A 22,394-nucleotide genomic window follows, 5' to 3' on the forward strand; every position below is an offset into this window, starting at 1 on the left:
CAACAGATCATATATTGTTCCTTTTTTATCTGTTGAAAGGAGAAAGGGTGCCCTTGTCATTAAATAAGTATAGTAATTGAAGAACCATGTTGAAAGATACTGCAGTCTCTCCTCCCTTTTGTTGCAAATTAGAGAAGAATGAATATCTTTTTGTGCTCTGTTTAAGGTTGATTGATGGAGTTAATCTCACAATGGATGATGAGCACATGTGGCTAGTGCCTTTCACTTATGGACAGAATCACTTGATCACCATCACCTTTGACAAGAATGAGGCCATTGCAGGACTGCGGTTTTGGAACTATAACAAATCTCCAGAAGATACATATCGAGGGGTAAGCATGCATTGCTACCATAACTGGGGATACATAGTAGCCCACTTTTATGTTTGGGGAAACTGGGTATTTTTATTATCGTGATTTGCATGTATCATATATATTCGTTCACTGATTTTTATTTTCTTTTTTCATTTCTGATACCTGCTCAGTCCTTTTCGTGAGTTATAGCAAAACAACAAACGTGAGCTTGAGCAAACTAAAGCACTCCTTTTTAACACATACTCACAGACAATGGTTAAAACTATGAAATAGTCTATCCATTTAGATTGAACACTTTCAGAAAAAATCCATGGAATTTACAAGTAAAAGCAGCACATTGAAGTATACACATTTTCTTCTTTATTGAAAACTTCCCTGCCATTAACTATATTTTCAGCTGTGCTTGATTAAATTGTTGATGTTCAAAATTTAGATCACTGTTACAGTAGCTGAAGCCATATGGTTATATCCTTGCGTAGGATATGACCCTTGGCCAGCTTTCAGTGCTTTATAGCACCTTTAGCATACCCAGAAATCCACTTGCCAGTAAGTTATGTAGGTAACAAAGGCAAAACAGAGATAGGGTAAGTGCTTATAGACAAGCAGATGTTCTGACTGAGTCACTGTTGCAGTATTCTTAACAGATGGGTTGTAACTTGCTGATATTCAGCCAGGGTACCAAAGCTTTACCTTCCTAGGACATATGTCTGGGTGTTGATCTCGGCTCATAGGTGTCGGGGTATAAAATTTATTTATTTATGTAGTCATTTGACATTTGCTTACCAGGATAGTCCAGCTGGGTCAACGGAACTCATTTTCAGTGGAGGTCCATGGAGAAAAGATCCACATACAGACATTTAAAACATTGCCAAAACATACTCCACATACAGAATTTAAGACATTACAACATACTCATGGCATTAACATTCATTACAATAAACTTCTTGGAAGATACTGAAAAATCAACAGATAATATAACTTGGGACATGTGAGCATGGCACTCACTTATAATACAATAAACTTCTTAAAAGAGTTCAAATTAAACAACTAAATTTACAGGTTAACAGTATAGAGTAGATGGTAGTTAAAGTAAACTCCTCCGACTATCTTGCCACCGGCCCGACAGCAGGTTGTTGCACCCGACAGACTGTAATCGTTTGATCGCCGCTTGCTACCATAGCTTTGCTTGTTGGATCAGGTAAGTGCCTCATTGGGAATCCTTCACTCTACATTTTTGAATGTTTAGCTAATTGTTGTTAGATGTCATCTAGGAGGGATAAGTGTGAATGCAGTAGAAAAATTCTGTACAAAGACTTGCACACTAAGTACCTGTTCTGTCTAGGCCCTGAACACAACTGTAAATCTTGCTCCATCTGTCATTCATTCATTCCTAAAACCCTATGGTCTAGGCTATCCCCACTTATTACCTTCCTCAAGACTCCCCATCTGAAATGCTTAGCCCACACTACCATGTTGGAAGGCCTGGACGTCAGACTCCAACCTAATAAAAAATTAAAAAGCCTAGAGAGGATTCTCCTGCCATCATCTTAGAATTGGATGTACATACCCGCTGAGGTGTCAAACCCGTGATATGCCAATTTTCTTCTCCCAAGCCATTTACAGAGACCCTACCAGATGGCTTCTGATGCCTTGCAGATGAATGAGTCCTTTGACAAACCTTAACTCATTATCTTAGAAGATCATCAAGCAATCCTTCAGATCCTTATGCAGGAAGAGATTCCTGGTTCCATGATAGAAATGTATCAGGGATCAGAACCCCCTAAGCTGATTCATGTGGACATCACCCCTAAAATAGTAAAAGAAAAAAAACTTAAGCACACAACAGCCCTTTCTATGTCCAGGGAGAATGAATGGATTGATTTTTCTCAGGGATTATTCAAGGCAATCATGTCTCTGAAGACAACTTCCTTTGTGACCCATCTTTTTCAGAGCACACTACACAAATAGGCCTAAAATTCCTCCTCATCTGATGAGGAAGTGGATAGGGATTCAGATCTTTCTCTCAACTACTTATCCCAGTTACACTCTCCAGAACAGATTTCCTAAGATGAGAGGGACTCTGTCTCTCCAGATTCCCCCTTGGAAGAAGCCTCCTTTTTACAAACCATACAAAGGATGATGAAACAGGTGTCTGAGGTGCAGAAGAGATACTACAACTCATTAGAGATGGGTAGTTATGCTCCTTCTCCAGTTCACCCAGTGGTGGATGCTTATCTGGATGTCTTTCAGGCCAATTCTTCACTCTGGATTCTCAACCTCCTGCTCCAAAAAGAACAGAAAGATTCTACAAAGTTCCTGATTAACTCAAGTCCCTCTTTAAAAACCATGTGGCAGACACGGCTGCAGATATCCAGGCCTCAGACAAACCATCCAAGATGCTCCCTGGTGCTAATGTTCTCCCCAGTGACAAGGACAATTGGGCACTATACAGGTGGGGTAAGAAAGTGCATACTTACTCCACCTTAGCTTTCAGAGCGGTACACTACCAAACTCAAATGAGCAAATACATAGTCTTGGCGCTACAGTTCTTAAGCAAGACCATCACAGAGCCACAGACTCTGGAGTCAAAAAACATATGTAGTCTTTAGTGGCCCAGACTTCTCAAATAGTCAGGTACAGTGTAAAATGCAGCGATGATACTGTGGCTGCCACTGGCTCAGTGATGAGGCATTATGCCTGGCTACAAAGCCAACGTATTCCAGAAGATTTCAAGTTTTAAGATTTTAGACACCCCCGGATAACAATGTCCTTTTTGGCTTACAAGCTGCCAGTCTCTTTAAGGCATTGCAGGAACCGGGCAAGACCATAAAATATTGCTGTCAGAATCTGCTGTCAACTTTTCCCAGGTACCATAGAAAACTCATAGGTAAAGAAAAGTTCCTAAGAAAAGATTCCCAGATGAAACTCAGAGGAATACCCCTTCTGGGGGGCCTCAGTTTGGTATAAGAACCTTTTGACTATTTTCCACTGGTCCTCCCCTCCAAACCCTACCCCTCCAACCCTCCCTCTCAAAAAAATATTTATTTTCCTATCTTAGAAGCAATAATCTCAGACAAATGGGTCTTAAGCATTATCAGTGAGGGTTGTCTTGGAAAACAGCCCAACTCCTGGGGGAATAGCCCTTCCTCCTCTTCCTAACCAGACACATCTGCTGGTCAAGGGAACCATAGAAGAAGGTCGCCCATCCTATTCAGGAAAGGGATTTTATTCCAGGATCTTCCAGGTCCCAAGTAAAGAGGGTCAATAGAACCTCTCCTGGGTCTCTCCAGGCTAAACACCTTTCTGAGAGTGCCCTCCTTCAAAATGCTGTCCTTACAAACTCTTCTACCTTTCCTACTCTTTTATGGTATCCTTAGAGTCACAGGTGTGTACTAGGCTAATGACCCCAATTAAGCCTAGTCATACATCCCAAATCTCTGGCAAGTTCTTGTATCCTTAATAAGTGTAAACAGAGGCCTGGAGCCATTTTCAGGCTGTCTGTGTCAAACCAGGGATGCATTTCCTGTTCCCCATCCAACCGCCCAAGTTACCCTTGAATTGGTTAGGGAGGAACTCTGCTTCACATGGATGGGGAGCATGTTCCAGAGAAAGGGTAGCCTCTGGGATATATACCTTTCTCTCCAACAGGTCCTGTTTATAACACAGGCAAGGTTTAAGTCTTTACAATGGGTAATTCTGGTGTTTTGTTTTGGGGATATGCATAGGTCCATCAGAGTGGGGTCTGACAATGCCTTGCATTCCAGGCATAGATCTCCCCTAAACAGCCTGTAGGAGACCACATATAGGGCCTTGTGGTGGTCTGCACAGGACATGTTACTTATGGATTGTATTCTTTTATTGAGGAACCTCTGTGGACGTTCTGATTGTTAGATGTGCCTGGTTAGGTACATACCAAAAGGGGTGTCATACTCAATGACAGGTCTGATGAAAGCTGAATACAGTGGAACAATGACCTCCTTGGATTTAGATATCATACCTTTGTTTATAAATTGCATAACATTGAATGATTTTCTCACTACTGTAGATACATGTCTGTCAAAGGCTAGATTACTGTCTGTGTGTCCCCAAGTCCCTGACTACTGAGTCAACTCTTAGGCATGTGTTGTCAGTATGATAGTTACCGGGGGTGGATGATTTCCTAAAGGATCCTGTTATGTGTTTCTTAACATTTCGCTTTAATTCATGGGTCTGACACAAGCTATTTTTCTGTGTTAGCCCTTCTGGAGAACATTTGTGTCTGTAGGGGATTGTATGACTGCTACTAATTTGCCATCTTCTGCAAATTTAATCAGTCAGAGGTTGTTGGCATTAGCCTTGACTTCAGAGAAGTAAATGCCAAAAAGTAGCAGTTCTGGGACCGATCTCTAAGGGACTCCTCTTGTGACTTGCCTCTTTATAGATGTATACTTCCCACCTCTACCTTCCTGGGTCTTGTCTGTGAGCCAGTTGGCTATTCAACTAGTGATATAAAAGTTTATACCTAACCTCTTGAATTTGTCCAACAATGCCCAAGTGGAGTATTGTGTCAAATGCCTTGGCCAGGTCAAGGTAGTCAGTGTGAACTGTTTTGCTCTCATCCATTGCTTTGGTGACTTTCTCAAAGAAGTCCACCAGGTTGAGTAGGCATGACCTGCCCTTGATGAAAACAAATTAAGATGAGTCCAGTGTCTGGAGGTTTCCTATGTCATTATTGATCATTTCCATGGTAATTCTTTCAGTGAATTTGCATATGAGACTAGTGAGACTTACAGGTTATAGTTTCCAGCATCTGCAGATGTTCCACCTTTGTGCAGAGAGATGACTGTTGCTGTTCTCCATTCATGAGGCACAAAGCCAATTTGGTGGCTACAGTTAAATAGCAATTGCAGAGGACCTGATAGGTCATGTTTCATGCTATTTAGAAGACATCCTGGGATATTGTTTGGGCCCATTGATGCAGTGTTCTTGGCCTTTGAGACCTTGTTCCCTAGTGATGGTAGGGGAGTTGCATTTGATGGTATTTCTTGAGGGGAGATTGAGGTGGGGAGAGAAGGGTAAAGTTAGAGCTGAGTTTGTCAGCTGGTAGGTTTGCTGTATCTTCTGACTCAGTATAGGTGGATCCATTAACAATGAGCTTCACCCACAGTTGTGTATTTAAATTGAGGTTATGGACAGAGCTAAAGAATGCCTTGTGGTTGTCCTTGGCCTAGGAGGCCAAATTTACCTCAAATTTGGCTTTGGTAGAATTTATTTTTTTGTCTGAGTTGTTTGTTTAGTTTGATGAGAGTGCCTTTATTCTGTTGGGAGCTGTGCCTCCTAATTTTTGCCATAATTTTCTTCCTTCTCTTATACAGTATATTGATTTTGTGATTCTACCAGAGTGGCTTATTTTTCAAGTTAGTTTTGTACTTGTTCCTGGTGGGTACAGCTGCCTCTATGCAGCTATTAACATGCTTGTATAGGGTTTCTGTGAAGGGTTCCGTGTAGGCAGCAGTGTTCTCAAGGTTTATGGGGACTTGAAATTTTGCCATGTTATTACTTAATAGTAGGAAGTCAGCCTTGGGGTAGTTCCTGAACATTCTATTGTTAGCTGGGGTTCCAGGTTTTATTTTCACTTCAAAGGAGACCATTTTGTGTTCCGACTTTACCAGAGAACACTTTACCTAGCGGGTGTGCCGCATACCAGAGAACACATTATTTAGCGGGTGTGCAGCACTTTCCCATATTAGTGAGGACCAGATCCAGTATGGTTGCACCCCTGGTCGGCGTACTGACAGTCTGGTTTAGGGAGTTTGTGTTCACAAAATCCAGAAATCTCTCTACCAGTACATTTGGTGTCATATATGATTCCCAGTTAACAGTGGGGTAGTTAAAGTAACCTTGAATATGATATTGGGTTGGATGATGAGTGTTTCCAGTAAATTTAAAGACGTGTGAGTTTCCTGGGTCATAGAATGGGACCTATAGCTTGCAAAGAAGTGGCATGGGTTTTTTCCTGTGGTGACTTGAATATGGAGAAGCTCAAGTGCATTGTTCTGTTTGACCAGCCTTAAGGCATATTTATTTTTGATGCAAATTGAGACACCTCCACCTTTAGTCCCTGTCTGTGTTGTAGCTGGTCGAAATGTGAGGAAGGCATTATAGCTTTGCATTGCCAGTGCGCTGTCTACAACTTTAAACCATGTCCTAGTGACAGCACAGACACCAGCATTCTCTAGGGTGAGGAGAACTTGTAGGGAGTGGAGTTTCTTGTTTACACTCCTAGCACTGAGCAGTAGCACCTTTAGATTTTCTTTGTTTTGCTTTGCTGTGTCAGAAATACTTTCAGTTTGGTATAGCCTAAAAAAGGCACTATGGGAGGACAGTGTTTTAGATAATACTCAAACGCCAAGAGGGGAGAGATGCAGACCATCCTTGGCAAAAGCAGTGTGGTCTGTTGACCATCTACTTCCATGCTGACAAACGCTAATACCAGAAACTAAGCCAATTAAAGTCAGCCATCTTCTATGCATATTGTGGCATTATCCTTGGAGAAGGTAAACTGCTACTCAATGCTAGGGTCATACCAGCCTGAGATATATATTCCAAGAGCTCCATGATGTCTCTCTTCATGTGGTCTAGGCAGATACATCTCAGGTCATTTACACCCACACGGACTATGACTGGCTTATACTGATACTTGTGGTCCAGTGCCCTGAGTGTGTGCATAATGTGGTGGATCCTGGCCCCTAATAAGCAAATGGTCGTGACTTACTCTTTTTTCAGCCTAGTGAGGAGGATGTTAGTATGTCTCATGGTGCAGTCTCCAGTAACCAGAATGTTGGATGGTGGTGTGGTAGCTTGCCTTATGGGCTTATAAGTAGAAGCTCCATAAGGTATGGGCATTGTTTTGAAAGAGTTTATTTGGGGCTGCTGAGGTTATTTGCTATGTGCACTTCATCTAGGAGTTCTTTGGGGTTTAGGAAGGTTACATTTAAGTGCCTCAGCAAATGTGGGTCAATGTGTCTGAATTGAACTGTGTGTGATGGGTGCAGCATGTGTACTACTGACAACCTGATTGACATTAGGAGTACTTTTATATAAGAGCTTTGCCTACAGTGACATTCTGTAAATGTATTTCTCACATACTATATCAGTTGGTTTGAGAATTAGCATACTTTAGACCCTAAGGATGTTTATCTTCATATCCCATTCATCTTTCAGAAAATTTCTCATGTTCTTTACTGCGTCACCACATTTTCAGTTTACTGCTTTAGCCTTTGGTCTTTCTACAGCTCCAAGGGTTTTCACAAAGTGTCTGGCTGCAGTAGTGGCTTTTTACCACACTCAGGGCATACAAATTTTCCATTATTTGGACAACCTTCTACTCCATGCTTTATCCAGGGACACTTGTAAAGCACCTTCATTACACTGTGCAATGTTTGGCTCTCCTGGGGTTCAGAGTCAATTGCAAAAAAATCCCAGTTCATTCCCACCCAAGAGCTGACCTTTCAGGGAATGCAGTCTGGACACATCTATCATGCATGCCTCTATATCTCAGGAGAAGATCATCTCCCTGGCCAACAAGTTCCTAATGCATACTGGCAAGGATCATTGCATGGCAGGACACACTCTTGGGGCTGTGGGACTCATGGTTGCCACCATCCCTATTCTACCCCTCACCAAATTACACATGAGGAAAACACAATGCTGTCTGAAGTCAGTGTGGTTCCAGTACTCTTACCCTCTCGATACTCACATCCCCCTTCTTCCTTGCATTAAGAACAAACTCCTTTGGTCAAGCAACCAGGTTAGGCTCAACCCAGCTCTCCCATTCACTCCAGCCCCACAAATCCTTGTCTTATTTACAGATGCTTCAGACAGGCTGTGGGGGCTTGGACAGGAGACCACAGAGTCCAAGCAGAGTGGCCTGCCTGTGTACTCAGAGAACACATTAACTTAAAGGAAGTGAGGGCACTTCTACAAGTCCTACAGACATTTTCACATCTTTGGAAACCAGGCAGTCTGCTGGTGCACATGGACAACACCATTGTGATGTGGTAAATAAACAAACAGGGGAGGCACAAAATCCTATCCCCTTGCAGGCTAGCACTGGAGGCCTGGCACATAGACTCTCAGATGAATCTTACTCTTACAGCAATGTACATTCTCTCTCAACAGAATGCATTGACAGACTCAAAACAGGGACTTGGAGGACCTTCATGAATGGTCATTGAACACAGTGGTGTTCAAAGCTATAACTCTCAGATGGGGACTCTTCAAATGGACCTTTTTGCCTCCACCGAGCATTATCTGCTCCCACTTTTCTCCATAAGGAATCCATCACCTCTAGCCTGGAGGACAGATGCCTTCTTCTTCCAGTGGACAGGGATGTTCCTTTCTGATACTCCCATCTACTTCTGCTCCTAAGACTCCTTCTCAAGGTCCAGAAGGAATCTCCAAAGCTCCTGCTTCTGGCACCTTCCTGACCAACACAGCTCCTGTTCCCACTCCTGTTTCACCTATCAAAGGGAAATTACTGGAGAACCCCTCCAAAACCAAATCTGATCACTCAACAGAAAGGGCAGCTCCTTCATACCAATCCCACCTCACTCAGCCTAATCCTCTGAATGATAGGATTCTAATCCCTACAAGACACAACTTTTCTGAAGAGGTTGTTCAAATCTTACAAGATGCCAGGAAACCTAACAACAGGAAGACTTACACATTCAAGTGGAAGAGATTTTCCATCTGGTGCCTTAAGCGCAAACTCCTGCCCTTTGTACTGGACAACCCCCCCCCCCCCATAGTACTCCAATACTTGTGTCACTTATTACATTCAGGGTTGGTGTACTCTTCCATTAAGGCTCTGCCATTAATATTAGTCTACCTTTGGAGCCCCTCTCATGTCTAGTATAGAGGTGAAGCTTTTCCTGAGGGGAGTTTTACACCTTAAACCCACAAGGAAACTTATAATCCCTCCTTGAGACCTTTACATTTTTTTTGGGGAAAAAGCTTTTGAAGCAGCTACTTCAGCTATGCTAAAATTCTGCACTTGGAAAACAGTCCTTCTCCTGGCCTTTGACTTCGGCCCGCAGGGTCTCAAAACTCCATGCTCTCATGGCTATTCCACTCTTCCTCAGTATCCACAAAGACAGGGTAAGCCTCAGTGCCAATCCATCCTTCATGCCAAAAGAAGTTAGTAAGTTTACCCTCAACCAAGTAATCAGTATGCCCACCTTTTTTCTCAACCCTCAGAATAGGGGGAAAAGAATATTATACTTTTTAGACATTCACAGACAGTTGAGGTTTTACCTGGACAAAACTAAGGATATCAGAAAAACAGATTAGTTGTTAATCCTTTTTATGGATTTCAGTTTAGGGCATCCAGCTTTCAAACAATCTATTGCTTCCTGGATCTCAAAGGCTATTTCCTTCTGCTACTCTCAGAATGGAAAGACTTTACCCATATGGTCAAAAGCACACTACACCCCAGGAGTGGCTTCATCAGGGGTTTCTACAAGGTAGTGGATACCAGGTTCATTTTAGAGGCAGCTACCTAGTCATCTGTTCACACCTTCACAAAACACTACAAGCTAGATGCCTTCTCTAGGTCCAGGGCAGTGTTTTCCAGAACTATTCTGTGTGGCCTCCTGGGTTGCTCATCCACTTTTTTTCCTTTTAAGCCTGATACCCTTCTCTCTCTCTACAGCTCTGGGAATCAACTATCTGTTAAGAATACTGCAACAGTGACTCAGTCAGGACATAGTACAGTTGTATAAGAATTGGCATAATAGTAGATGTTCTACTGACATGTGTTGCAGTATTCTTTCCCTCCCACCTTATCTCCCTTTTCTTGTCCCCTTATTGGCATAATTACACTTATTACACTTATATTAATTAATGCCTTACACGCACAGAGATACACTCAATATCCTAGGATTTTGCAGCCTTTCTAAGGGGGAACTTGCTTACCCTGTTCAGACTAAGCCCTTCTTAGCTGACCTGTGCACTTCCTTAGTTTTCTTCAAGGTACTACTGGCTTGAAGACAGAATGAGCATCACATATGTATGTCTGATTTTATACCCCAATGCCTACGAGCTGAGGTCATCACCCAGATGTACATGTTAGGAAGGTGAATCTTTGATACCCCAGCCGGATGTAAATGAGCTCCAACCCATCTGTTAAGAATACTGCAGCAGTGAACAATAGGGCAATCTACTGTTACAGTAAGTACTTACACAACTGTACTTCACATAAACAAGCCAGTGGGAGTGTACTTTTCACAGTGTGATCATTCTTTGTCGATTTTTTTGGTATGATACTTAATGGACATTTTTGTACACATTTGGAAAGAAGAACAAAGAAAACAAAGCTAATATGAATCTTTATTTTGACTGTTACTGGGCAGAACCTCTATCTCCATTATTACATTTAACATTTCCTCTGGAGCAGCAATCAGTGGGGAACGTATTAAGTACAGTGAAAGGCAACAAATGTATGTTGTACTAGTAATATATTATTTTATGTTGAATCCAAAATACTGGCTGTCTCAACAAGTTAGTGGTTATTGTATAAAATGAACGGTTTAATTTGAATGATAGTAACCATAAGCTTAACAGTCATTAAGACCTTTATATCCAGTACATTTTGACATTATAACAAATAATGCATTTGGTGCTGCTGCTGCTGTTTCAAACACATCACTTAGGATTTAGTGCCAACATGAGAACTGATAGAGAACACTGATATCAAGACAGTAAACTCACATTCTCTCCCTTCTTTTGTTCTTTTCTTTTAGCTGAAAAACAGTCTTGTACAGCATACTAATAGCATATAGCATGTGTCTCTTAATGCTGTGTGGCTATGTCCTGTTCGCACATACCCACATTACCATTTTAAAGGCATTTACCCATTTTAAGGTAACATCACCTAGACATTATTACCATTATAAATTTTATTCAAAGCATCTGTTTTACATCCATTTCATACAAAGACTAATAAATTAAAAATTATAACTTTTTGATCTGATGCTATCGCTTCCATCCATCCTCAACAAATGGTTACTACAGATCCAGTCAGATCCCACTTCAGCCACTCTCAAGACTGTGGATCCAAGGCTTAGATTCTCCCCTTACCCATAATCCTCTTCTTGTGCTAGATTTCCTTATTTCTCATTTGCCACTTGATTGCTTCGGATGCAGATCTCTTGGCTTAATGCTTTGGGTGTCCACTGACTGAATTTTTCTTGTTCTCTTTTCCCTTTTTGAGACATTATTAATATTTACCTTTTGCTTTTTGTAGTTTTTCTAGACTTTCAACTCCCCTACATATTATAAAAAAAAAAGATTTCTATCACCTCTTGATGCCTTTTTAGGAGTAATCTCTTTCCTGTCACTCATTGACATTACTTAATAGCTGTGGTTTTCTTCTTGCACTGTAAAGCTGTTGATAGCCTATGCAACTAGTACATTATTTATTATTGTTATTGTTGTAGTTGCTATTGTTGTTGCTTGTACCTATTTTTTGGGGAATTTTTTTCCCTTGCTATCAAGATGGCTGAGAAACCCTTGGGTTTCAAGAAATGCGATGCTTGTGGGCACAAGATTCCTAATCAGAATGTCCACAAAAAATGTGTGTATTGCTTAGGTCTATCTCCTTTGGATGAGGATTGTTCTATTTATGCTTCTTTTGGTACAGCAGGAGAAGTTCCCCCTTCACAGTCTTCTTCTCCAGCAACCAAGAAAGCTTCAGATAAGGGCAAATGGGAGAAAAGTTCAGATAAAGAGAATGGAAAAGATAAGGAAAACTATAAGGACTCTTCTGGAAAGCAGTCTCCAGAATGTTCAGGCCTTTCTGGCCCAGTGCCGAAGATTGATAAACCACGTTGGATTCAGCTCCTGCCTCAGAGGTGGACAGGGTTAGGTCGACCACCTTTCTGTTACAAGTACCCCAGTTCTCTCCAGAACTGATAAGCCCTAGCTTCAGGTCCCCCTTTCTATAGAAAATGTCCTTTCACAGGATATCACAACCCTTGTCCATGGTGTCCTCCAGTAATCTCTCAGACGTGGATGTAGGCAAACTGATGAGGAAGTTCCTGAGGACCCAAATCCAGTTTTGTGGGTTCTCCTAGCACCAACCCCTGTTAGAGGCCTGGGGCTTGCTCCTTCTTCCCCACTGATTGTGGTTCCTTTCCTGATCTGACCTTTGGACTCAAGGCACTTGGATTTAAATGAGTCCTTGGGTTTAGCCATGTCAGATCTGAAAGTTTGGACCGTTTCTCTAACCCAGTCAGCTACAAGTGCCTCGGACCTCAATGGGTGAAGGAGCTGAGGTGTCACCACTGGTGCTGTGGGGACAGGGTCCACTCTGAAATTGTATGAACTGTCCCTTCCCCTCAGCTTTTTGGCCCTGGACAGCTGAGCACTGCAGTCTGCTTCATAGCAGAATTGGATAAGCAGGTTCTTGGGGCCAGCCTTTATCGGGTTCATAGTATGCTACAAGGGTGGCTTCGAGGCCTGTTTAGGCTTCAGCTTTTGAGGCCTTTGAGAGAGTGCTGTATCATTCTAGAGAGCAGTCTTCCCTTCCCTGCTTGGATCCATACTTGTCCACCTAAAGCTGTTTCGGTCCTTGTCCCTCATGTTTGATTTGGGCTTCCAGTTGAAATATGGATCCCTTTTCAGCTCCCCTTCTGGCCTTTTTAGATTTTTTGGCCAGCCTTTTTCATGATAAAATGAGTTGCTCTGCTGTTAAAGTCCATTTAGCAGCCATCTCTAGCTTTCACATTGGAGAAAATCAGTCATCTATTGCTTCTTTGAGGCTGCCTAAGGCCTTCCTAAGGAGCATCCTCCTTCGCTGGTCTTCACTCAGAAACTCTGTCCCTCTTTGAGATATCATCATCCTCCTTCAGGCTTTGATGAGACCTCCATTTGAACCTGCAACCACAGCTGAGTTGAAATATCTTTGCTGGAAAACTTTTTTTCAGGTGGCACTTACTCCCACACAAAGAGTTTAGAAACTTTGCACTGTTTCTTGTAAAGCCCCTTATCCGGTTTTCCACAAGGATAGAGTGATGTTGCGAACAAACCCTTCTTTCTTCTTTTGGTGGCTTCAGAATCATCACTCAGTCTATTAATCTTCATATTTTTCTTTTTTGCCATTTTGCTAGTAAGGGAGAATCTGTGCTACATCTTCTGGATGTGCATCGACAGCTCATATTCTGTTTCCATCACACTAAGGACGCCTCCCAAGAATTACAGTAGCTGGACAGACTGTCCCATTCATTGAGGAAGGATGGAGGGACAACATCGGATGTTTAAGTTATGTATTTACCATAACAATAGTTTCCTGTGAGGGAGTATAATGCTTCTTCATATAGGTAATGGACAAACTCAGTGTGAGGTAATTTAGTACAAACAGAGGATTATAGGGAAGAGAGAGAGCGCCTGAACCTTGGATCCAAAGTCTGAGAGTGGCCGAAGTCTGATCTGATTGGATCTGAAGTAAACATTCTATGAGGAGGACAGAAGCAGACAACATAGGTCTATCGTTATGGTAAGTACATAACTTTCAATATGATGTTGTCTATTTTCACCCAGTTCCACCTTTGGGTTGTTGGATATGACTAGATCCGACCTCCGTGCCTTTTTTGAAGCTTTGTATCCAGGGCTATGACTCCTTCCCTACCCATAATTCCCATCACTCCACCTTAGTACCTCAAATCTTGTTTTCTGCTTGAAGCATACAGATGCATATCAGAGGGCTCCAGATTGCTATGAGAGTTTTTCCTTATCTTTTTGAAAACGTTTCTAGTACTTTCCTCTATCCCATTTACTCTATTTTTTCACAGTCTAATACTACTTAAAGTCAGAATAATCTGTTAGTAAGTGTTAAAAGTTATTTCATATGTTAGTGTTAAAGGTTACAAGCCTTTTGGTTTCTTTTTCCATAGTTATTTTTTCTAAAGCTGTATTACATTTTTCTACAGTTATTTTCTAACAAAAAAATGCATGTATATAGTACACTGTTCTTAGACTGCATTCAGTACTTTTCTTGTACTGTATATAACTGTTTGCTATTTTCTCCATGGCTTGTTTTCATCCTATTGTCTTTTCTTAATGGGTTACTGATGTTCTTCGTGTTTCACTGTTGCAGTCATCACATTTGGGTTATCCTTGATAGGGTAGCCCTCGGCCGGCCTGAATACCAGAGACTTAGTATTTCTGCGTCGGTTGCTGTCGCTTGAAGACTGACGTCAGGTTGTCAGGGGTATAAAGGAAGGCAGCCAACACCATTACATCAGTCTTTCTTGCCGTGGAGCCTGAAGCAGAAGCAGTTCACGAGTGCCGGTCGGCCGCTACCTGAGTTTCGTTTCCAAATTGAAGTTGAAGTGTTCAAAAGCCAAGTACCCCAATGGGGATCCTTTTTTCTTGCACTAAACGATGTCAGAAAAAGTTAATAATTGTCTCACCTGTGGAAAGCAGATACCACACTGGGAATTCCATTCCTACTGCGTCACTTGTCAAGGCCCAGACCACAACGTCTCTCGTTGTCACTTTTGTGCTTTGTTTAATGCCAGAACTATTCATTGTCGGGCCCTTATTGTAGCCAGATATTTCCGTTTACAGTCCTCGAATTCTGATATGGCTTCTGTAAGCCATCCGACAGCAGACCTTCTGAAAAAAAGTAAAGATAAAGACAGACCCAACAAGACTAAACCTTCTGACGACGTTACTGCCAAGCTGGTCGTCGGTCCTCCAGAATTCAGTGAAAAGCTTTCACAGACCCTGATGCCCGCTTCAGTCAATTTGCAGGCATCTAATGAGGGCCTTTTAGAGTCTGGTATGCTGCAGAACTCTTCTTCGTCTAAGGATCCTGTGGTCATCTTTACCTTGGATGGTCCTGAGCAGCTGTGCAAGCACTGGCTTCCGAGGAAGTCCTTCGCAACACCGAATCCAGACATAAACCGATACCTTCTTTCACGGCTTCCGTTCCTTCTAAACCAACCGAGTTCCTTAGGCCCAGGGGTCGAACCACCCCCAAAAATCTGCCTTCCAGCTGTTATTTAGCGCCTGCTCCCTTGCCTCAATCACAAATGCTTAAAATGGCAGAGGACCTTATCATGCTGATTAGGGGAAGTCAAGCCACTCCCTCAAAAAGAAAAAGAGATCTGTCTCCAGAAGTTTTGTCTGAACAAGAGTCAGATGAATCTGTTGTATCTGACTATGAAGACATGCAGCCCCCCTCTACATATGAGGATTCTGATGTAGAGGAATCTATTCCTTCAGCCTCTCCCCCAGAGGATTTTTCCTTTGGGGAAACCCTGCATACTTTAAGGGAGCATTTCAAATGGGAGAGTCAAGACTACCCACAGTCTAAAAATAGACTCAAGAGAGTTCCTGGACCTTCCACAGCACAGGCCCTTAGCCATTCCCTCAGTTCTAGAGGTGGTGGATGATGTCTTCCTTGATCCACCTTGACTCCAGATGCCCTCCCTCCTGCTCCCAGAAAGCCAGATAGGTACTACAGAGTCCCTGACTCTCACAAGTATCTCTTTAAAAACCCAGCAGCAGACCCTGAGGTCATTTCTCAAGGCCCAAAAGGGGTTAAAGCTTCTTCAACTAAGAATCCCCCCCCTCACATAGTGATTCCAGAGCACTGGACAGATGGGGTAAAAAAGTATACACCTCTGCTACCCTTACTATCAGGGCACTCAATTGTCAGTTCCATATGCTTAAATATCAGCAACATACCTTGGAACTCCTTAAACAAAAAATTACCTCCTTTTCTGCCTGGGCAGAATCTAAAGAGTTACAGGAATTAATGCACTCTGCTGCTCAAGTAACTAAACACACTTTGCACTGTGGTTTTGATGCCCTAGAAGCTTCTTGCAGGGCACCAGTCACTGGATCTGTCATTAGAAGACATGCATGGCTCAAGGAACAACCCCTGCCAGACCATGTCAAATCAAAATTGTTGGATGCACCCTTGCACAAAGATAACTTATTTGGTACTAAAGCAGAAGAGGTGTTAAAAAAGATGGAAGAAAAAGCAAAATCTATGCAGACGGTTAAAGATTTCTTACAGGTACAGCCCCCTAGGTTCAGCAGGCATTCTCCTTCCAAACACTGGTATTTTCCTTCACCTAGTAAACAGGGCCAGCCTAGGCCCCGTGGAAACAGACCTCCAAGACAGCAGTCCCATAGGTTGCAGAGATCTAAACAGTGGACTGCCTCCACTTCAAAACCAGTGAGTTGTAAGGTACAGCCCCCTAGGTTCAGCAGGCATTTTCCTTCCAAACACTGGTCTTTTCCTTCACCTAGTAAACAGGGCCAGCCTAGGCCCCGTGGAAACAGACCTCCAAGACAGCAGTCCCATAGGTTGCAGAGATCTAAACAGTGGACTGCCTCCACTTCAAAACCAGTGAGTTGTAAGTCACCCCTTATGGCAAAAACTCACAATGACTCACCCCCTCCCTACCTCGCCTCTTCCCACCATCACATACCCCTAGTAGGAAAATGCTCCTTTCACTTAAGCACCTGGGCCACCATTACCAAGGACCAATGGGTTCTGAACATTGTGTCTCAGGGGTACAAATTCTCCTTCTGTACCCTTCCAACCCCCAAAGGGTTCTCAGATCTACCACCAAATCAGTGGGCAGAGGCTCAAAAGCAAATCCATACCCTGCTCTCCTTGGGAGCAGTAGGACACGTTCCTGCAGAACAGATAGACGAAGGCTTCTACTCTAGACTTTTTCTGGTACCCAGAAAAGAGGGCACCTGGCACCCCATCCTCAGTCTGTCCATTCTAAACACCTTCTTGGTAATCCCAAAATTCAGAATGCTCAACCTCCAGCAGCTGCTACCCATGCTGTCCAAGGACGCTTGGCTAGTCACCCTGGACCTGAAAGAGGCCTACCCCCATATTCCCATCGGGGAGTCCTGCTTAAAATATCTTTGCTTCAGGACAGGATCTCAGTACTTTCAGTTCTCTGCACTTCCCTTTGGCTTATCTACTGCTCCCAGAGTTTTCACAAAATGCCTGGCTCCGGCCATTGCTTTTTGCAGACAAAGAAATATTCAAATTTATCCCTACTTAGACGAACGCCTTATTCAGGCAGACAGCCAAAAAAAACTGCTCAAAGACTTGGCCTTTGTAAAAGGACCTACTAACCTCCTTAGGGTACACAATCAACAAAAAGAAATCCAAATAGGTACCCACCAAAAGGATAATCTTCCTGGGAGCAAGTCTGGACACAGCATCCCGATGGCATGCCTAACACCAGAGAAACAATGTTTCCTGTCAGCTTACTTCTCTCAACTGGCCACCAGGCCCCAGCTTTCTACAAGGGGAATTCTGCAAGCCCTGGGATTCATGTCATCTTGCATACTCCTTATACCATATGCCAGACTGCATATGAGGAAACTTCAGTGGTACCTAAAGAGCCTTTGGTGTCAACACCCTCAAGATCTGGAAACTCTTTTACCTATTCTTCCTTGCCTGAGGGAGGAATTTCTTTGGGCAACAGCCTGCTCCCACAAGGGACTGCCCATCTCCCCACACCCCGCCGCCCAGATCTTCACCACAGATGCATCAGACTATGCTTGGGATGCACACCTGTATGGCAGGTGCATACAGGGCCAATGGAATCCCCAGCAACTCCTCCTGCACATTAAGAGATGATGGCAGTGCAGCAGGCCTTGATAGCTTTCAAACCCTTTCTCTCTCCAGGGGTTCTCCGGATCCAAGCAGGCAACACCACAGTGATGTGGTACATCGACAAGCAGGGAGGGACTCACTCCTACCCGCTGTGCAGGCTGGCCATGACCCTTCAGTTCACAGCCTCTTCCATGCATCTACACCTGTTAGCACAATGCCTGCCAGGCTCTCTCAACTCCCTGGCAGACGAATTAAGTAGAAAACTGTTGGACCCCCACGAGTGGCAGCTCAACAGAAGCACCTTCTTATTAATAACTCAGAAATGGGGAACCCCGGAGGTCGACCTCTTTGCCTCCCACACCAACCATCAGATCGACAAATTCTGCACCAAGTAGCATCACTGCATGGCATGGAAAGTAGATGCCCTGTCCTTCCCCTGGGTAAACCTCTCAATCTATGCCTTTCCTCCCCTACCTCTCATTCCCAAGGTACTGATCAAAGTAAGGGAGGAAAAACCAAGGACCATTCTCATAGCTCCAGACTGGCCCAGACAGCACTGGTACCCCTTGCTGTGCAGCCTGTCCCCACTGCCCCCATAGAATCTTCCTCAGATTCCCAACCTCCTAAACCAGACGGCAGGGGAATTCATGCACCCCCATTTGCAGACACTCAATTTGGCAGCTTGGCTTATAACCTGATCCCTGACCAATCTGCCCTCCTCAGTAAAGAGGTTCTGGATGTTATCCGAGAGGCCAGATGCCCAAGTACCAGAAAGTCTTATGCAGATAAATGGAAAAAGTTCTGCACCTGGATCCAGGCTAAGGGAGGCAATACGGCACAGTCCTCCATCCCTCTCATCCTGGACTACTTAGCTGACCTACTACACAGTGGTCTCTCTTTCTCCTCTATAAAAATTCACACCTCTGCCATTTTCTCTCATTTTCCCACTGAGCAGCCTCTTTTTTTCGCACCCTCTAATCAAACAGTTCCTCAGAGGGGCTAACAACTTGAAGCCCCCCCAGAAGGGCACCAACACCAGATTGGGACCTTAACTTTGTCTTGGAAAAGCTCACCCTGCCTCCTTTCAAACCTGTTTCTTCTGCAGAGCTAAAATTTCTCTCCTGGAAGACAGCCTTCATCCTGGCCATCACTTCAGCCAGAAGAGTCTCTGAGCTGCAAGCACTCATGGCAGTGGAACCCTTCATCATCTTCCACGCATTTAAGGTATCCCTCTGAATCAATCCATCCTTCATGCCCAAGGTAGTATCCAGTGTGGCTGTCAACCAATCCATCCATTTGCCCACCTTCTTTCCTAACCCTCAGAACAAGGGGGAAAGGATTCTGCACTGGTTAGCTTTGTTTCAGGGGCAGAGGGCAAAGCCATCTCCAAGCAAACCATTTCCACATGGATAGCACACTGCATCCATTTCTGCTACAAGCAGCATGGCAAGCCTCCCCCCAAGGAGGTTAGGACCCACTCTAGCAGAGTAGCCTCCACCTCTGCAGCATTCCTCAGAGGGGTCCCACCAGGGACATCGTGGAGGCTGCCACCTGGACATCTGTTCACACCTTTACCAAACATTACCACCTGCCTCTCTTTTTCTAAATCCAGGGCAGGCTTTGCCTCTGCAGTCTTGCAGGGCATGCTAGCCAGCTCCTAGCTTCCTTGACTGCCTCCACCCATTTCCTCAGCTTTGGGAATCTACCCAAATGTGATGACTGTAACAGTGAAACACGAAGAACATAGTACAGCTGTGTACACTTACCATAAATGTAGATGTTCGAGTGTCTTCACTGTTGCAGTCCTGGTTTCCCTCCCTCCTTCCCCCTTTTTCTTCTTGTTACCTTTCTCACATGTTGTTCTCCTTTCCTTAGAAGGGACATATTGGTATTTATTTTTTCCACTGGTGGGGTCCTGCCACCAGAGCCTGGCTTCCTACTTTGGGGGCTCCTGACCGGTTAGAGCAAGAAAAACTGATGTAATGGTGTCTGCTGCCTTCCTTTATACCCCTGACGTCAGTCTTCAAGCAACAGCAACTGACAAAGAAATACTAAGTCTCTGGTATTCAGGCCAGCTGAGGCCTACCCCAGGAGGGATAACCCATATGTGATGACTGCAACAGTGAAGACACTCGAACATCTACATTTATGGTAAGTGTACATAACTGTACTTTATGGCTGATAATTTAAAAATTGCATGGCCTATGGGCACTAGATTCTCCCACAAGACCCACATTCCCAGTGTGTGTAATGCTTGTCTGGCTGCCCATCTTGATATGGAGTACTAGACCCTGTGCCTCTTTCAGCTCCAGAGCAATCCAAACCAGGAAGGAAAAGTTGTCCTTCTGTTCACTTGCTGCAGTATTCTTAACCTGAGAGATCTTCCACCTGAAGGCTACCCGATGTCAGCAAGTATACAAAAGTCTTATACTGCAGTAGGGTAAGTGGGACATTGCATGTAGACTGCAGTCAGATGTAAGCCATAAAAGCGGCATTCACATATACCATCCATGGAACTTTTCTGCCGCCTGTCAGAATGCCATTCCGATGGTCGGTCTAATAATTTCAGTGATTGCTACTTTGGCCCAGTCCAGAGGCCACCTTGACTTCAGCCAGGCATGTCTTTGAAGATAGAACAGACATCTGATCAGGATGTCATGGGGGAACCTAGGCTCGAAAGTGCGGAGGGTCCTGGGGGTACCACAAACTCAAGTAAGAGAAGAGACTGAGTCAGACACTTTTGAATGCAGGCTTCCGTCCTCTGACATTGCATAGGATTGTTCCTCCTGCAAAGAAAAAACAAAAGAACTAAATTGATGACATTTGTGCAGCAGCAACTTGGTCTGTGGTTCACACCTTTGTGTTTCATTACAAACTGAATGTACAGTATAGAGCACGTTTTGATTCCACCATCATCAGAAATGTCCTTCCTTAATACCATCCAGGTGTTTAGCAGCTTGGGAATCTATCCCAGAAGGCTGAATCTAATGAAAAAATAGACAGCACATACAAAAGCTGTGTACATAACGGCAGATCCATGTTGTCTTATTTTCAATCTAGTTCAACACTCCTCCCTCCTTCAGAAATTTCAAAGCTACTAGAAAAAGAGTCATCCTACTGGTCTAAGATCCAGAGTCTACTCAAGGTTCTTTTACTTCCAAAGAAGAGCAGAAGCCTGAGACCCATTTTGGATCTGAGTTAGCTAAACCAGCTCTTGAGACAGACACAATTCCAGATGGTCACAGTTCAACCCATTTTGCCTCTGTTGAGGAAGGACATGTAGATGTGCTCAGTAGATCTCAAGGATGCATACTATCGCATAAAGATAGACAGACATTCGAGGAGATTTCTCCATTTCCCCTCAGAAGCCAGTCATTATCATTTCAGAGTTTTGCCCTTTAGTCTCGTCACAGTCCCCAGGGTGTTCAGCAAGATAATGGCAGTAGTAGTAGCAGCACAACACTGTCTGCTGGAGATCCAGGTCTTCCTATAGCTAGACAATTGGTTGCTAATGGCTACCTTGAGTTGGACATTGTGTCAACACAGAGACCTCTTGCTCCATTTACATCAGACTTGGCATCACCATCAGTTGGGGAAAAAGAGTTAACTTATCCCTACTTAAAAACTAGAGTTCATCGGATACCACTTAAATACAATCTCTCAAATAGTCAGTCTACCCCTTCGCACAGCAATTTCTATCTGGATGGCAGCGTCAGCTCTACTGAGGCATCCTTCTCCACAAGCAAGATTAATACTTCAAATAATAGACCTAATGGCATCCACTGTACTACTGGTGCCTTTAGCAAGATTCCACATGAGTGTTCTTCAGTGGATACTACCCGTACAATGGTCTCAGAATTATTATCCTCTCCATGCAAAGATAAAGATCACTCCAGTTTGCAGAAATCATGTTTCATGGTGGATAGCATCCCCTTCTCTCACAGAAGGCCTCCTCTTTGTGAGGGGCTTCCCAGTGGCTGTGTTGACCACAGATGCGTCCCTCTTAGAATGGGACAGCATTTTGAGAGAAAAACTGTCTGAGGCTCCTGGTTGCAAACAAAGACAAAACTTTGCATCGACATTCTGGAGATGAGTGTGGTCCCCCTAGCATTGCAGACCCTTCAGGATATTCTCCTCAGAGGTGTGATAGCCATTCAGACAAACAGTAGATCAGTCGTATGGTACCTAAACAAGCAAGGGGAAACACGCTCTTACCCACTGTGTGAGGAGGCCACGAGGGTATGGCAGTGGGTGATATCTTCACATCATTTTCTAAGAGCAACGCACATCCCAGGGAATTCCAGTGTTCTAGCAGAGAGACTGAGGAGATCTATTCTGATGCCTCATAAGTGGCCCCTAAACTTAGTGGTAGCAGCAGAGATTTTCAGTTGCTTGGGGCAGCCTTGCTGAGATCTCTTTGCATCCTATCTCAGCAACAAATA

At 43.7% G+C, this 22,394-nt stretch overlaps 1 protein-coding gene across 4 annotated transcripts in view; it reads left to right on the forward strand.

Moving 5' to 3' along the window:
* Positions 1 to 22,394, forward strand: part of LOC122816558 (katanin interacting protein) — a 3,576,055-nt gene that overhangs the window by 2,924,486 nt on the left and 629,175 nt on the right. For all 4 annotated transcript variants that reach the window (XM_044089422.1, XM_044089419.1, XM_044089421.1 and 1 more), the window contains one exon: positions 167 to 332. In XM_044089422.1, coding sequence (XP_043945357.1) covers positions 167 to 332 — 166 coding nt within the window. The remainder of the gene's footprint in view (positions 1 to 166; positions 333 to 22,394) is intronic.

The sequence above is a fragment of the Protopterus annectens genome, chromosome 12.part0 (assembly GCF_019279795.1).
Source record: "Protopterus annectens isolate FY-2018-M chromosome 12.part0, PAN1.0, whole genome shotgun sequence".
In the NCBI taxonomy this organism is placed as follows: Eukaryota; Metazoa; Chordata; order Ceratodontiformes; family Protopteridae; genus Protopterus; species Protopterus annectens.